The following is a 13940-nucleotide window of genomic DNA, read 5'->3' as shown; positions in this document are numbered from 1 at the left end:
TTCAGTATCATTTGTTCTAAGTATGAAAAGTCTTCAACAACCTTATCATAAATCATGTTTTTATTTAAAACCAAATATATTCAGAGCATCTAAATCATTTAGGTTTTGAAAGAATGCAACACTAATATAATCACTTACAAAGTTTGACAACAAAATATTTCTACACATCAATAAAATCTTACAGCTAACACATTAAAGCAAACTAGTTTCATAATGTGATTTATCCATATCACAAATTCTTTTAAATTATAATCTACAAACACAATGCCAAGTTCATTATGTAAATCATCGTGAAAGTCAATGAAATTACACATATACAAATAGAGTGAACTCTTTTCACGAATCCCTTATGCAGATGCTTCAATGCATTTTTGTTGAAGTGTACAATTCCAAGTGAATATTATTATAAATTTATAACCAATCACCCATGAATTCCACATAATAATCAAAATCTACATATCTATTTCATAAAAGAAAAATTAGATATATATTTATATTCATGTATAGTGGACAACAATAATTATTTCTTTTAATCTCATATTTTAATTTTCACATTTAATCGAGTATAAAAATATATAGGAAAAAAATAAAATGATACTTAGGCGTTTGGATAAATATGTTTTTAGCTTATTAGCTTATTGCAGTGAGAATAAACAGTTTTTAAAAAAATATTTGGATTAGCTTATTTAGCTTATTCTACCGCAACAAGTAATAAACAATAAATATTCTCCGATTGCTTATTAAACTAAGTTTATTTAGTTTATTCTTACCACAATGTTGATTTTTTAAGCTTCTTATATAAACACTTCAACTCAAGTAGTCAAGTTATTGGTACGAGAATAAACAATAAATAATGACCATCACTTTTTTCCCTGTCCAAACACCGCTACATTTCTCTTCAAAGAAAAAAAAAAAAAAAAAAAAAAAAAAAAAACATTTTCAATATGCTTATCTGGTTTATACAGTATATAGGAAGTTTTACTATTAAAATTTGAAAATCAAATCAAAGTTTAGGTCCGTGATTTGATTCAACTTCGAATCTAGTCCGGACACTTCTGCTCTCCGATTCACGAAATTTCTCCAACTTTTGCCACCATTTCTCTAAAACCCTAAACCTCTTCATTCAAATCAATCGATTCAATTGCTTTCGTTTTCTCCAGTCTTCTTCCGTAATGTTTTCTCCAGGGACCAAGAAATCCAACTTCAGTTCTAGAAAGGATCGAACAGTTCGTGAGCATCCGCCTCCTGTAGGCAATGGTTCTCCGGTCACTCCTCCTATTGAGAACAGAAATCCGGTGACGGAAAATACTATCCCGGAGCGACCGAGTACCGGCACCCCCGCTCCCTGGGCATCTCGCTTGTCTGTACTTGCTAGGTAAACTTTTGAACTCAGTTGATTATATATTTGTGTAGATATTTTGGATGCTTTATCATCTGTAACTTTCTTAAGTTGTTAATTCCGCTTTGATCACATATACACTAATAGAAGTCGATCGTAGTGAAACGACGCGCAATGCACTTCATGTGGAAAGATTATGTTCGTTTTGGGATGACGTTGAATTGCTAGTTTTGGATAAATTGCGTCCATTCTCTTTGTTTACTCATTCGATTCACAATAGGTGACCTGATTTACTTCTAAGAGTCTAGATCACTCTCTGATTTCGTGTTTTGCTTCGATAAGAACGAATAGCCACATTAATCCTATTTTATGCATATATAATGGTAATTTTGGTGTCAAATCTAGATAGTTAGTGTGGAGGGAGTAATTTTATTAGCACACTGCATATTTATCTGAATCGAAGCTTGAGTACACCATGCATATGGAGTTTGCTGCAATGAGTTTATACTTTATATAACAAAAGCTTGTGAAGTATGGGGTTTTGCTAGAGACCACAGCCATCAAGTATAGAGCGAGAATTTACCTTGTTATACATCATATGCAAAACATTGGACTTAGGAGTCATGAAGTTTTCTGAATCATACTTAAATCTAGGGTTTAAAGTACAAGTACTTGATAGAGTTCATCTCTAAATGCTCTTTAAGCATCAATGTATATGCATGTAAATGGTTCACATAGTGTACCAATGTTTACACTGTTTTTGTGTTCGATTACTGTTAGTTATAGTCTTATAGAATCCGTGTTGTACATATAGTTGCTAGTCTTTGTTTTGGACATATTTAGTGAATGTGATGATATTGATGGATTTTATATCACTTAGAATCCCAACTGCAAAGAAAAGCGACAAAGTGGATGATGTGGACCCCATTCAACCTGTATATGCTGGAGAAGTTCCACAAGTAGTTCGCGATGAACAAGCTAAAATGTTGCAGAAACGTGCTTCTGGTTAGTAAACACTACACTTTGTTTCCACCTTCTTAAAAAGCTATTATGTGGTTTCATAAGCTATCATGTTCACCTCATATTGACAGGTGATACAAACACCTATGGTGGAATGGACAAAGGAACCTCTCTAGCATGGATCATATGTGGAAGCAGGCTTTTCATCTGGAGCTACCTATCATCAGCAGCTTCAAGAAAGTGTATCACTCTGGAACTTCCTTCAAGCATTCTAGAAGATGGAGATATCAACAAGAATTTAACTAGTCCTTGGTTGCTTTGTTTTCTTGATTGTGATCACACACAGAAGATTCACCAACAAAGAACCTCTACTGGTGTTCTTTTATGCAATAGGAAAACTCGATCCCTTATATATTGGCCCAACATTTATTCTTCCATTCCTTCAGTCACTCATATCGATCGATCAAAGTCAAATCCCTACAACTCTTTGATTGCTTCTGCTATACCCGAGAAGCAAAATTCCTGCATTGCCCTTGCGTGTAGCTCTCAGGGTCAACTCTGTAAATTCATTTGCACGCCAGCTGGCATTCATTGTCAAGAAACCATAACTGTTGGACAAATTCCTAGTCCGAAAGGGTATCCTAGGTCATTAATTTGGCATACACCCTATCTGAAAGAGTCAAAAAGAAAGTTCCTTTTGTTGACGGATCATGAAATAAATTGTTTTTCTGTTGATCTTTTTCAAGATTTTACCATGTCAAAGATGTGGGCCCATGAAATAGTAGGAGATGATGGTGATGTTGGTATACAAAAAGGGTTAGCAGGGCAAAAAAAAATTTGGCCACTTGACATGCAAATAGACAATAATGGGAAAGTAATGACTGTTCTTGTTGCCACTTTTTGTAAAGACAGAGCCACAAGCTCAAGCTACACAGAATACTCTCTTCTCACAATGCAATACAAATCCGGTTTTGAAAAAGTTTTGGAGAAAAGATCACCCATTGAAGTGATAATCCCAAAAGCAAGAGTAGAAGATGAAGACTTTTTATTCTCCATGAGGTTAAAAGTTGGTGGCAAACCTTCCGGATCTTCTGTTATACTTTCAGGTGATGGAACTGCAACAGTCACACGATACTCACGAAACACCAGCCGTCTTTACAAATTTGATTTGCCATATGATGCTGGGAAAGTTCTAGATGCTTCTGTCTTCCCTTCTGACGATGGTGAAGATGGTGCTTGGGGTGTTCTCACTGCGACAGCTGGCGTGTGGGCCATCCCTGAAAAAGCTGTTTTGCTTGGTGGTGTTGAGCCACCTGAAAGAAGCTTATCGCGTAAAGGAAGCTCTAAAGAAGCTTCTACACATTTCTCACATTTTGCTCCTAGAAGGGTGAGTTCCGAAGCACGGGACACCGGAGATCGACAGCGGCCGGCGGTGTTCGCCGGAGTTACTCACCGGACCGCCCAAGACGAAGAGTCTGAAGCTTTGTTGACACAGTATTTTCATGGTTTTCTTCAATCTGGTAAAGTTGAAGGTGTATACGATACCCTTCTAAAGAAAGGTGTGTTTGAAAGAGATGGAGAGATAAATGTGTTTTCTAGGGTTAGCAAATCAATCGTTGACACGTTGGCAAAACATTGGACAACTACTAGAGGGACAGAGATTGTGGCTTTAGGTGTTGTGTCTACACAGCTTTTGGATAAACAGAAAAAACATCAAAAGTTTCTTCAGTTTCTTGCTCTTTCTAAATGCCATGAAGGGTTATCTTCTCAACAGAGTATGATTCCTGATTCCTGATTCCTGATCATTTTTGGTTTACTAATTAGTAATTAAAATTTACAAATTTCATCCTGTAACAGGGAAATCATTACAGATCATAATGGAACATGGTGAAAAGCTAGCTTCCATGATTCAACTCAGGGAGCTTCAGAACATGATTAGGAACCAGAGCTCAACCGGAATCCTGTATTCCGATTCCGATTCCGTCAACGAGCTTTCCGGTTCCATTTGGGATCTGATTCAGTTAGTCGGCGAGAAATCCCGCCAAAATACAGTTCTTTTAATGGATAGAGACAACGCAGAAGTGTTCTACAGTAAAGTGTCTGAATTAGAACAAGTCTTCCTTTGTTTGGAAACAAAATTAAGTCTCATAATAAATGAAGAGATGCCATTCCCTTTTCAAATCCAAAGAGCATGTGAATTGTCAACCATGTGTGTCACAATACTAACTACATCAATGAACTATAAGGATGAGAATCACATGTGGTACCCCTCACCGGAAGGATTAACCCCATGGTATTGTCAAACTGTGGTAAGATCCGGGATGTGGACTCTCGCATCCTTCATGCTTCATTTGTTAAATGACATGGGTACCCTTGATAGATCTTCAAAGCTGGAGTTCCATTCTCATTTAGAAGTGTTTGTTAAAGTTTTACTCGAGGCATATTCAGGTGCTGTTACAGCTAAAGTTGAACGTGAAGAAGAACATGGTGGTTTATTGGAAGAGTATTGGAGTCGAAGAGACACACTTCTTGATTCACTTTATCAACAAGTCAAAGTTTTAACTCAGGTAAAAAAAATTAATCCAAATTACGATTTGTAACTTTAATATTTGATACTATTTATGTTTTTAGGGTTTGGTGAAAGAACAAGAACAAGAACAAAACAATGAGATTTCTCAAAAACTTTCGTCTAATTTACTGGCTATTGCTAAAAGGCATGAAGGATATCAGACTCTTTGGAATTTGTGCTTTGATCATAATGATTTGGAACTACTCAGATCTCTAATGGTATGTATGTAGACAAGTTAACTTAAAACACGTTTTTATTTATCTGTTTAATTTGATTTTTTTTTTTAAAAAAAAAATTGCAGCATGATAGCATGGGTCCAAAAGGAGGGTTTAGTAACTTTGTATTCAAACAAATGTACAACAACAAACAGTTCTCCAAACTCATGAGACTTGGTGAAGAGTTTCCGGAAGAATTAACTATCTTTTTAAAAGATCATCAAGATCTCCTTTGGCTTCATGAAATATTCCTACATCAATTCCCTTCAGCTTCCGAAACCCTTCACGCCCTTTCACTTTCAAATATTGACAATTCCACCCCTGAAGTCAACCAGCCAACTTTGACCGACAGAAGGCGTCTCCTTAACCTCTCAAAGATAGCTCTCATGGCAGGAAAAAACAGTGATTATGATTACAACACAAAAGTGAAAAGGATTGATGCCGATTTAAGACTCCTGAAATTGCAGCAAGAAATACTGAAACTCCTTCCGGAAGAAAAAGACGAAATCGCCCATAAGCTTCTCCCATCGGCGGACCTCATCCACCTGTGCCTCGGGATCCAAAACAAGAAGCTCGCGTTATACCCTTTTGAAGTGTTTGCGTGGAGCAGCGTATCGTTTCTCAAGGGCAATACGGGAATTTTGGAAGAGTGTTGGAAAAATGCTGCGAATCAAGACGATTGGGAGGCTATAAATGAAATGTGTGTGACGAAAGGGTTGAGTGATGAGGAAATAATGGAGGTTTTGAAAGATACGACGCTTTTTGAGGCGTCGCGAAAGTGTTATGGAAGTGGGAGGAGTTGTTTTGAAAGTGGAGGATTTGAAGATGTGATGCCTTTAAGACAAGATGGGGTTGAAGGGGGTTCTGTTGAAGGGATATTGATGCAACATAGGAGTTTTCCTGATGCGGATAAGTTGATGGTGATGGCGATTATGTTAGGGAGTGTTGTGGGTGAGAATCATGATAATGATGGTGGAGTGGGAGATGCAATGTGTGATTGATTGATTGATTTTTTTTACTGTTGGGTAAGATGTAATTTTGATTGATGGCGTTTTTTTTTACTGTTGAAGGTGAAAAATTGTAACAGAACGGTAAAATGACATGGCTAATGGTAACCCTATGAATTTGTTGGGTCAATGTAGCAAAACGGAGTAGAATTTTAAAAGGAAAATTGTTTTTTCTTGCAATTTTGGGTTTTATTTCGAGGTAAAATGTACTTTGGTATTTTGAATATGTATTTGTTACACGATTGTAGGTGGTAAATCTTGTTGATGAACAAATTATGCTATGTAGATGAAGAAGGTTTGAATATGAAGATGTGAAACAAGTGATTTTTCTTCATAGAAAAAAGATGATTCCAATGGATGATGCCATAATGGGGTAAGATAACACAGTACTTATTGATGTTAATGAATCTTTGGTTCAAGAATGACATAGCCCGTATAAAACTGTCCAAGAAAGGCCCGAGTACCTGCCAGCCCATTACGTGATGCTCATGGCATGATTCATGAACAGCTAAGCTGTTAGAGCCCAATGTTAGTCTAGTGGATCTTCTTGTTGGATCAAATGTAGATTAGTGGTTGTTAATGTTTATGCGCTTAAGGATCAACAGGCAAAAACACGGAGTTACTATGTTGCACGGGGCATCATGAGTTATTCTTTAAATTTTCTCGTCAAATATAAATTTAGTAAAAATTCGTTAAAATCTGTCACAAATCTATAGGAAATCCATCACAAATCCATTGGCAATCCATTACAAATTTAATAATTGTAAATTTAGTGTAAATTCTTCAGTTAATTGACAATTTTGTGATGGAATCTGCTTTCAGAAATGATTTTTTTTATAGTGTAACTCTGAAAAAATTTATGTAACCCCTAGCTTTTTTTTCTTTTCTTTCTGAATCCGCCATTGACAAAACGTAATTACAAAATACATTAAGACGATGTTTCAGTCACTTCTTAGGTATTTTGATTGTCTTTGCGACTTTAATAAGGTTCTTATGCCTAATGAGAGGTTCCAATCTCTTTTTTTTTCTTATGATAATGCTACACTTTTTACTTATTTTATTCGGAATCAGATTTAGTTAATATGCCATAATTTCACATGATTTTTTTAAATAATCATATGGCGCCTATCGGCCTATGAAAAACTTTGTTCAGATCATTATAGATTCTAAAATAGCATGTTAAATTTGAACCAAAATTGTTTTAATTCTTCTCTTTGAGGTTTCAGATAGAAGGTTTTGAAGATCTATTTGATTCTGACTTATTTTGGATGTCGTTTCATAGTGTCATCCAAGGATTCTTAATAAAAAAATCTTTAAACGGTTAAAATTTTTAATTAAAGATTCGTATAAGAAACATAAAGCTGAGGGAAAGTGAGAAAACAAATGATAAGATTGACCATGCCATTGCTTTGAATGATCAAAGTAAGTATATATTATCTAATATTATATTGGTGATTTTAGTGTCAAAGTTCATTTCATTTTAGTACGATAAAATTTACAGATTATAATGGAGTTTACTTTTTGATTTGATTTTAGACAAGTTAAGTGCCGTAGAGTGCACTTAACTATTATAATGAAGTTTATTTTTTGATTTGATTTTAGACAAGTTAAGTGCCGTGGAGTGCACTTAACTATTATAATGAAGTTTATTTTTTGATTTGATTTTAGAAAAGTTAAGTGTTGTAGAGTGCACTTAACTTGTGGGGTCTAAGGGCCCCCTCATGACCCAAAAATTAATATTGTGAAAAAAATTGTTATGTAAAATATTATTTTTCGAATATATTTCCTATACTTACCTTTGAAACCGCTATCCGTTATTTATAGGATAAATCAATATTTAATGCTGACTGATGCGTATCTTTAGTAATGAGAAGAATTCAAATCCTTATATAATTCTTAGTTCGTGGCCTTATATCGATGCCTTGATTCGAATCAATCTTAGTTCGTGGCTTATCTTTATGGTCCGCCTCGTGATGCCTACAGTATACTTGGACCATCCGTGTATCTTGGCCTACATCATAAAGCATGACCATTTCAACCCAACCATAATATGTCAACATATGCAAACAAATAAACAATAACGGACAAACACATGCAATCATATAGATCTACCAATCTAACAGATCACTATAGCATACCAACATCTTATACACAAGGATACATACTTTAGTACAAAATATAACGAGAAACCTTACTCGTAAGCTAACAATGTCAACACCGCCCACACGAAGGCAAGAAACGACACTATGAGCCACCTATACATCGAATAGAGGAAAATCCTCAATCTATGGCCTTAAAACCCTCAAGTTGACCCTCAACTTGGTCAAAAGTCAACGATCAAAATAAAAGTCAACATTCAAAAGTCTCTAAGCCCCTTGCCACACAGTGGAGACCTAAATGAATGCACATTTCATTTGGCTTTGATCACGTCGTGGTGCATCATTTTCCACATTATGGTCACCTCAAAATTCATTATTAAAGACTTGAATTACCAAAACTCAAAGGTGTTAATTACCTGTAACCTCCTGATGTTATAGGAACATGTGTTGCCGAAACTTCGATGAAGCTTTTGTAATATTAAAGACTTTTGTAATATATTGTGATGCTTATGGATACCGACCGAAATAAAACCTCGTAATCAAGCAAACTTCCTCTACTCCATATGACATCTTCTCTGTATCTACTTGAAAATTTTTATTTATTTATTGTGTCTAATTCTATTGTTTCATTGGGGTGTGTATGATGGAGGAACATTCCATGAAGAAGCAACTCGTCCCTTATCACTATGGGTATGTCCAAAAAGTGTCCACCGCACTCGTGGCCACCTATATTTTGATGACTATTTTAAAAAAAATGATTAATTTTTGGTTAAAACTTGAAAAGTCAATCACAAAAATGGCTAAGGCTCTTTTTGTGATTTTTTCAAAAAATAATACAAAGTACAATGATTTGTTTCTATTACATTTTGCGAGTTACTCCAAGATAGTTTGTTATTGCAAATTATAGAATTTTCTTTTAGCATCTTTGCGAAATAATGAATTCATACGGAATATCATATGAAATGCAATAGTTTCTCAACAAAATAGCTTCATTTCATCTCTTAATGTTGCATAGCAGTTATCGAATTTACAAAGGATTCAATTTACACTCATTTTCCGGGCACAAAGTTGGTAGCATAAGCCCAAGCATTGTTGGCAACCGGGTCAGCAAGATGGTCAAACAAATTCTCAATCGGACCCTTCCCTGTAACAATAGCCTGAACAAAGAATCCAAACATAGAAAACATCGCCAATCTTCCGTTTTTAAGCTCTTTAACCTTCAATTCAGCAAAAGCTTCCGGGTCATCAGCCAATCCAAGCGGGTCAAAAGACCCACCCGGATAAATCTTATCAAGACCTTCACCAAGCGGGCCCCCACCAACCCGGTATCCTTCAATGAGCCCCATGAGGACAACCTGAGATGCCCAGATAGCAAGAATGCTTTGGGCATGGATCAAATTAGGGTTTCCAAGGTAGTCAAGACCACCTTCTGAGAAAATCTGGGAACCCGCCTTGAACCAGACTGCTTCACCGAATGTGACACCGTTTTTGGAGAGAAGCTCCGGGAAGACGCACCCGAGTGCACCCAGCATGGCCCACCGAGAGTGGATCACTTCCAGCTCACGGTTCTTGGCGAATGTCTCCGGGTCGGCTGAGAGTCCGGCGGTATCCCACCCGTAGTCACCGGGGAATTCACCGGTCAAGTATGATGGGGTTTGCTCGGAAAATGGACCCAAGTACTTTGGACGATCCGGTCCATACCTGTTTAAAGATGGTGATTACAGTTAGTTAGTTCTGGTAGCGATATATGAATTTGGAAACAAGAAGAACATCGATTTGTGAATTTTACCAAATGCTTTGTGGTGCACTTTTGACTGTGCGGCGCATGGTGAAGCGGCCACCATTGAAGCTGCCGGTCTTCCTGACGAGCTCGTTCTGTGGCTTCAAGGCCTGCTGGCCGGCGAATGCTGACTGTTGGATTGCAGCGGTTGCCATTTCTTTGAGGGGTATGTAGAGGTTGTGTGTAGATGGTAGAGGATTGGAGCCTTGAAGGGTTATATATGGAATTTGCAAAGACTGATGGATTAGGATGAGTACACGTCAGCATCGTTTTATTGGTGTACTGGATTTGGTTTCTGTTTTGAGGGTGAAATATGGGTTCTTCTTTTGCCATGTGGGTCTCGAATTGCTTGTCCTTTGATTTGAGCCACAAAAAATTAAAACGAGAAATAATAAAGCAAATTACAAATATGATGTGTTTAGCTATTATTTATTAAGGTTTATTATTTTTTTTTTGCGAGTTTTGTCATTCTTTCATTGTTTTATAACATTTTTGGTCCTTATATCGTTAAATTTAACAAGCGTAAACATTATGAAAGGTCATGTGTTTATGCACTTTTGTTAGTTTTGGCATTTTAACATTAAACTCTATACAATTTAATGGATTACTACATTATAAATTTTATTTTATATTTAACTTTATCATTTTTTCAATTATAGTTTAATAAAACATATTTAAAAAAGTTCAATGATCGTTGAACTTCAAAAGTGACTTCTAAAGAATTGCTAAAGTTCAATGCCCTTAGTCAAAATAGAAATCTTATTCTAAGAAAGGTGCTTATTTTTAAGCTTCATTTCATATTTGCCTATTTAATTTTGGTTGTAAAGTGCCCTCACACAAAATGTATGCCAGGGTAATTTTGTCATTGCACCCAAAAATTTCTTTTACTTTCCATTTTTGGTCCTCCAACTATAGACTCACTACCTTTATGTCTTCTCCACATCTTTCTTCTTCTTCCCAAAGCTTAATTGTACAATCATCAACAATGACAATTTGTTCATTTTGACATAATATAAACATAACGTGGACTTTTCAACACCCACAAAGGTGATTCCATGGTTGCCTAAAAATGTATTCTATTTCATGTATCAAAACATATAAATCATAGACCCAAAAAACCTAATTTGCCTATATACACCGATTTCAATCGAGGTTGATACTGAAGCTAGAAATTTGTTTGTATGTTGTAATGATTTTTTTGTGTACTTTACAAATTTACCTAAATGAGCTATACAGATCAATTTCAACATTTTTTTATGTGGAACCTACAGTCTCCCTTTTTGCCATGCTGTAGCAACCATTCTCCTTAGCAACCTCCTTTGCCCACTACACCATGATGCCCATACACCACGTCACGGAACAAAGCTTGTTGCCCACGACTTATGACAGAGAAACACCAAAATTACCGCCTCACTCACCGTGCCGTGGTGAGGCTTGAAACAACCTTTCAATTCCATTTTTTAAACCTTTCAATCCCAATCTTATTTATGTCAACTCTATTCCTTTCATCAACCAACATAACACATTAGACAACTTCTAAACATATCATAAACCTCTAGTACACATAATATCATCCTACAATATTAAATATAGTCAAAAGGACCAAAATGCCCTTTACATAAAAATATCATTCTACAATATAAATATTTAAAAAATCTCGGTTCTTATAATATCTCTAAGGCTTACCTCTTAATTAAAAACTTAAAAGGTAACCTCTTAAAAATTCAGATGTAGCTCGTTTGGTAACCTCTTAAAAATACATCTGAGTTGGATAAAAGACTCTTAATTTTTCAGACTTGTATCCGCGTCTGAAAAAAAATAACGGAACTGACCTAATTCACGTCTTTCTTTTCTTCTCACTAGAACACCTCCACCTTTTTCTTTTTCATTGATGCACACTGCCAAATCCTCCATCACCATTTGTTGAAGCTTCGTTCCTCCCTGCCATCTCCGTCGCTGATGTCGTCTCCGTTCCTCCCTGCAATCGTCGTCGTCGTCGGCTCCGGCTACTGCTCCACCCCTGCACCTCTGATGTTGCATCTCGGACGTCAAAGGATTGATGTCGGCGTCCCTTAGGTCTCCGCACACCTCCTCCGTTGAGCATCTATGTCATACAACACTTCGCACAGCCGCAACATACCTAATCTTCTGAAACCGGTATTCTTCTTTATAATCTCATGTTTTCTTTTGATTTTCTTGCCGAAACTGGTGAAATGGCCTTAAAACCGGTCGTAAAACTTGCTGAAATGCTTGTATTCGGTTCTAAAAATTGTTGAATTTATGGTTATGTTGCTGACATTATTTATTTGGTTTGAAATATAGTTTGATTGTGATGAGATATTGTTGATTTTGGTTTGATTTTGATGAAATGTTGCTGATTTTGGTTTGATTTTGTTTAACTTATCAGCTATGACTTCTTTCCTATGTTTATTTTAAATGTCCGAATGAAATTGTTTCAACTTATGATTTATTTAAATTTATTTGTCTTGGATCTTTTTGCAGAAAAAAACCTTGGATGATAAAAACTGTTTATATGTAGATCTATTAATATTCTCTCTTAAACGTTCAATGTGGATGATAAAATCTGATGTATCATTTGTTTGATTGATAATGACCAAGATGTAATCAAGATGAGGGTGATAATGAATGCAGTTTTCACTGTGATTTTTCTGATGTTTATTGCTGTAGTTCTTAAGTTTATTTGGATTGTTGCATTTGTATGTAGATATATTAACACCAATTTCTGTAATACGATCAATATTAGCATATAATTTAAAACAAAGCAATTTGGACTGTTATAATTGGATAGATTTGTCAAATATTTATGTTTGATTGTTTAATTTTGATTTATGTTTAATTTGGATTTTGTATCACGTTTTTATAATTTTGCAAAAAATAATATAGAAGAGTAAAAAGATTATTTTTATAATTAAGCACAAAAATTCAAAGGTTCTAAATAAACATGTTCAAAATTCAGATCTTAAAAATTCAGACTCTCTTAGAAATTTAGACCTCTTAAAAATCTAGATCTTACCAAACATCCCCTAAGTCATTATTCCATATATTAGATAATATTTTAACACAATCCATGATGCTAGTGTCTCAAGAGCAGTCCAAGATAAGGATTTCATAAGGATTTACTGTTCTTAGATATGCCATAATTTGTCCCCCTAGAATTTTGATAGTTGATCACCCTTTCAAGTGATATTCTGCTGAAAAGTATGTCTTACTTAGTGATGGAGGACAACCCGAGTGTTATGTAGAGGCCATGTAAGATAATCATGATAAATGGTAGGTTATACTAAAGCATTAGACCCATACCTTTGAACCAATGATGATTTTTAAAGGCAATATATTATTGAAGATCAAGTGGATCTCAAAGTAAAGATAGATTTATGGTCAAATTAAGTATTTAGTCAAAGAAAGGTGTTACATGTATTTTGTCCATCATTCGACATCTTTATTTCAGTAAGTTCATTTCATGTAAGTGTTACATTTCATGCATTGTGATATTTTGGAATTTTTTTTTTTTGTAGATTGCAAGGAATATTCTTATTTAAAAAAGATGTTTTCCGTGGCACATTAAGATTGTTTATTCTTGGAATATTATTAGCGAGTTGCATGTCAAGTTTCGGGAAGATCGGACCAATAGCATAAAAGTTGAAAATATTGAAGAAAGTGGGCTGAGTGGGCATTCCTCTTGACCTCCACTATGTCGAGGTGATGAGAAATGTTGAATACTCACTCATGTTGTTGAAGACCACCTTGTCAAGTCGAATCACAATGCAAAATCCACTTGGAGGAATTACAAAAAATGTTTTTCCCGCCTACAAATATCCCATTAGTTCCGATATGTACTTTATCTTGACTTGAGACACAGTAACATCGATTTGGAGAAGACGAAGTTTGAAGAACTCATTCATAACATTGTTTTGTATTTTATTAGGTTAATTAATGCATTACACTTGTAG

At 35.5% G+C, this 13940-nt stretch overlaps 2 protein-coding genes across 2 annotated transcripts; one reads left to right on the top strand and one right to left on the bottom strand.

Annotated features, from left to right (window-relative positions):
* The first annotated feature begins 1014 nt into the window (after positions 1-1014).
* On the top strand, positions 1015-6270 carry LOC145014684 (Nucleoporin, Nup133/Nup155-like protein). Its single transcript, XM_078973117.1, has 6 exons — positions 1015-1375; positions 2220-2344; positions 2431-4074; positions 4157-4866; positions 4931-5086; positions 5170-6270. The coding sequence occupies exons 1-6, from the start codon at positions 1173-1175 to the stop codon at positions 6082-6084; spliced, it is 3753 nt and encodes a 1250-aa protein (XP_078829243.1). The 5' UTR covers positions 1015-1172; the 3' UTR covers positions 6085-6270.
* Positions 6271-9160: 2890 nt separating this feature from the next.
* On the bottom strand, positions 9161-10172 carry LOC145013936 (chlorophyll a-b binding protein 5, chloroplastic-like). Its single transcript, XM_078972294.1, has 2 exons — positions 9979-10172; positions 9161-9890 (listed from the first exon to the last, which is right to left on the bottom strand). The coding sequence occupies exons 1-2, from the start codon at positions 10122-10124 to the stop codon at positions 9239-9241; spliced, it is 798 nt and encodes a 265-aa protein (XP_078828420.1). The 5' UTR covers positions 10125-10172; the 3' UTR covers positions 9161-9238.
* Between the last annotated feature and the right edge of the window lie 3768 nt (positions 10173-13940).

This window comes from Lactuca saligna, chromosome 9, assembly GCF_052625555.1.
Source record: "Lactuca saligna cultivar CGN05327 chromosome 9, ASM5262555v1, whole genome shotgun sequence".
NCBI classification, from domain to species: Eukaryota; Viridiplantae; Streptophyta; class Magnoliopsida; order Asterales; family Asteraceae; genus Lactuca; species Lactuca saligna.
Note: the sequence above shows the minus strand (reverse complement) of the source record. Positions and strands in the feature narration are given on the sequence as shown.